General features: G+C 41.8%; 1 protein-coding gene across 1 annotated transcript in view; it reads right to left on the minus strand.

Annotated features, from left to right (window-relative positions):
• Positions 1 to 1,117: 1,117 nt before the first annotated feature.
• The window catches only part of LOC101851833 (NUAK family SNF1-like kinase 2), a 13,509-nt gene continuing 10,706 nt past the window's right edge, over positions 1,118 to 3,920 (minus strand). Inside the window, exon 2 of the mRNA XM_005108841.1 lies at positions 1,118 to 2,043. Within this exon, the coding sequence (XP_005108898.1) occupies positions 1,118 to 2,043 (926 nt within the window). The remainder of the gene's footprint in view (positions 2,044 to 3,920) is intronic.

The following is a 3,920-nucleotide window of genomic DNA, read 5'->3' on the forward strand; positions in this document are numbered from 1 at the left end:
TGAAGGGATCAAGAAGTGACTTTCTGTACAACTAATACGTTTGTTATACATGTAGAACAGAGTGATTTAAATTTGTATTTTCATCGGACTTTTAAACTGTACAATAAGAATATTTGGCATTTTTATTTGAATAAATGCAAAGTGTTCAAAATCATCTCGGCGTTCCTTTAATAAGTTTAAAAATAGGCAGCACAGAGCTAACTATATTCAATTTTTTTTTAAAGGAAAACATTATAACAGCAGGACGACATGGATGGAAGTATACAAAAAAAGGGGAATAATAAAACGTGGTTGTTTGTTTTGTTGTTGTTTTTTGGTGTTTTTTTTTGTTTTCTTTTTCTTTTAAGGGGGGGGGGGACATTTTTTGGTCCTTTTTTTGTTTGTTCGTCTGTTTGTTTGCTATTGGGAGGGAGGTGAATGGAATAGACAATTATTGTAAGTTGTGATTAAATTCCAAACACTATTTGATTCCAAAAGATATCAGTTTCAAAAACACTTCATGGATTTCTAACTCAGGGCGTGATGATCAGTAATTTAGAATAAATACAAAATGCTCAAAATCATCAATGCGTGCTAATACTATAGTGAAATAATGCACACTTTTATAGAAATAATAATGTTATGACAATATTCAAAATTGCACACTCTGGATTCATTCCGGTTCACCTTGGAGGGAAAGGCTGGGAGTGAAAGGTTCCGCGAGTACTCAACTTTGGCTTGACTGGAGTTTTGCCTTTCATTTGCCCTTTCCTGGTGTGCAGAGGGAGAGAGAGAGAGAGAGAGAGAGAGAGAGAGAGAGAGAGAGAGAGAGAGAGAGAGAGAGAGTGAGAGAGAGGGGGGGCTGAGAGAGAGGGTGGCTAAGAGAGGCAGAGACAGAGGTAGAAAGGAGGGTGGAGGGAGAGGGGGAGAGAGGTAATGAGAGAGAGAGAGAGAAAGAAAGAGAGAGAGAGAGAGAGAGAGAGGGGGGGGAAGAGAGAGAGAGAATGAGGGTGACAACAGGCAAAGAAAGTGCTCAGTCTGAAATATTATGATTCAAGTCAAAGTGCTCCGAGAATTAAAATAGGAACTGAGATACGACGATGAATGTTCTGTGGTGGATAATCCAAAGTATCGAAAGTCAAATTGTTCTCTCTTGTTGTGCTGACTGGTCATCAGAATGACGTGGTGTGACATCGTGGTCGACGCGAAGATTTGCCTGCTGGTTGTTGGTGAGAAGTTCTAAGATTTGGCTGACTGAAGCCCGGTCTGCAGGCTTGGGACACAGTAAAAGTTGAGCACATTCCCTGTATGTGGCGGAGATTGTTTGGTCGTTCTCCAGAATCTTCAGGTAATCCATGCCTCTCTGGGGCCGTTTTCGAAACAGAAGTGCCCACAATAAAACACCCAGGCAAAAACTCTCGAGTTTGAAAGCATCTAGCACCGGTTGACCTCTCTTGTATTCAGGTCCCTGGTAAGACGGGCGGCTTCCCCAAGACTTCAGACTGTTTGCGTTTTTCGGTACAGTCTGTGAATGTCCAAAGTCACAAAGCTTGGCGACTCCTTCACTAGTGAGTACGACATTTCGTAACCCTACGTCCCCATGCACGACACGGCGACTGTGTAGATAGCTCAAAGCCTCGGTGATCTGGCGAAAGTACTGACTGACCTCTTCATCCGTTATACGAGGTAACGCCCGATACAGGTCTTTAGAGGCAAGCTCCATCACGATGACCAGTGAGTTGGGACATCTGACAGCTTTCTCCATGTGGATGATGTACGGATGATGGAGGTCTTGTAAGAAGGAAACCTCATTTTGGAAATGGAACCGTATCCTGCGAATAGCGGCTGGGTTCTCATCCTCAGGAAAGGTGAATTTCTTCAGAGCTTTTTTCTCGTCCGGGTTGTTGACGTCTGTAGCTAGAGAAATCTGCGCCGTCGCACCACTGCCTAGAACACGTTCCTCTCTAAGACCTAGAGCATCAGTCACACTCACACTCACAGAGAGGTTCACCACCTCTGGACGTCGGAGGTTCAGCGTACTCTGCATACTGAAGCTGCACAGAGCTACACGGTGAAGGTGTAGAAAGCACAAGTCCAAGTTGAAATAAAATACACAAGGCGAAAAAACATTCACAAGTGGGGCTATGACAAACGAGAGCTCCTGTATTGTATAAATCCTTCCTGCTACAAAGTCCGAAATACGACCAAGTGTAGTCAAAGATACAGCAATACTCCGGAAGATGCGAAGCAAACTTGCTAATCTTGCATCAAGAAATGAATGTTAAAGGTGGATGCATCGTTTTAAATACGCCATGGTCACGTGCTCCTTTCTACCTTTTTGTTGTTATGTAAGAGATGTGAGGATTATGACTCGTGACAGATGCCACCATTTCAATGGTCAGTGAATCGTGAGAACAAGTTTAGGGATTAAACAATCTTTTGTTCCGACATGTTGCGTTATCGCTGGCGCTTACATTACGCTGGACAAGTGGAGCTGGGAAGGTGCTCAAGGACAAGCCATGGTTGATAACAATTGACAGGTAGCTCAACCGATCAAAATAAAGTCACGCTTTGAGTACCTGCCCACAACAGGCAAGCGGGCAATCTTTAAAAAGTTTCTTGTTTTTGTTCGTTTGTTGAAAGAATTCTCGTGTCAGAATTACTGAGTATTCAAAGTGTCAAATATTTGTTAAAAAGTCCTTGTGAATTTTTATAACTTTTTTGCTCTTAAATTTTTTCCATTCCGTTTCAGTCTTTAAAAACTTAAATAAAATCTGTTATAGAATTACAGTAAATTTGAAGAAAAAAAACAAACAAAACATCAGAAAAAGACCCGAAATCTGTCGCTTAACCTAATGCTCCTACACATTGTAACATGTTCGTTGCCGGGGGCGGAGGAAGGCTGTAGGGTCAGGCGGCGTAAGAGGCATAGGTTATCACACAGGTGTGACTGCAAGTTATGTCAGTGTGGTTTTGTTCTGTATGGAAACTCACAGTTACCTGCTTTTATATTTTAGACCTAAGAGACGAATTGCCTCTTGCATAATCTACTACTGATCTATTAAGCTTCAAGTAGTTTTCTTTTTAAAACTCATTCCTTCCCGTACGCCCCTCTCTTCCTAGAACACTATTTATCTTTCAGTTCTTTACCTTACCATGTCTTCGATCTAATTAACACTCTAATCGAATTTCTTCACCCCCCCCCCCCTGGAGTCACCCTTTCAACCCCTGACCATACACCTGAGTGACAACAGATCTGAAACAAGATGGTGATGACATGAAACAAACAAGATCATGGTCTTTCAATTACACCAGTGCTTGTTAAACTGATTATATCCCGTTGTCAGGCTAAATACTCGTACCACCCGTACACATTATGTACTGTCCAAGACGGTCAACCTTTGTTTAGGAGAAAAGTTGTCATCTTAGACAGGTAGTCCTCCTGGAGAGTATCCTTGTAATAGAACAACGAAAGAGGGAATGTAGGAAGTGATGGTTTGTAAAAGTGGTCGTCTTGAATAGGTGATCGTTGGAACAAGTTCAATTTGCATTTAATAATCACTGCCACAACCCTTTCTAGAAGCCAACGTGGTGCGCTCGCTGATAAAAACAACCAGGAAAAGACAAAATGCATTTTTGGGACACTTAGATAGACATAAAGGTATTGAACATCCAGCTTGCACGGGCAAAGTTGAAGGTAAACGAGGCATAGCAACCTACAGGGAGAGCTAAAACAAATGGGTGAGAGAGAAAGTTGAGGATAATGTATCTCTTTTAAGAGCATCCGAGTAAAAGAATGGATGGAGAACCATGATCGCCAATGTCTGTCACAGATCTGGCACTTGATGATGATGATGATGATGATGATGATGATGATGATGATGATGATGATGGTGATGATGATGATGATGATGATGATGATGATGATGATGATGATGATG

The sequence above is a fragment of the Aplysia californica genome, unplaced genomic scaffold (genome assembly GCF_000002075.1).
Source record: "Aplysia californica isolate F4 #8 unplaced genomic scaffold, AplCal3.0 scaffold00726, whole genome shotgun sequence".
Classification (NCBI taxonomy): domain Eukaryota; kingdom Metazoa; phylum Mollusca; class Gastropoda; order Aplysiida; family Aplysiidae; genus Aplysia; species Aplysia californica.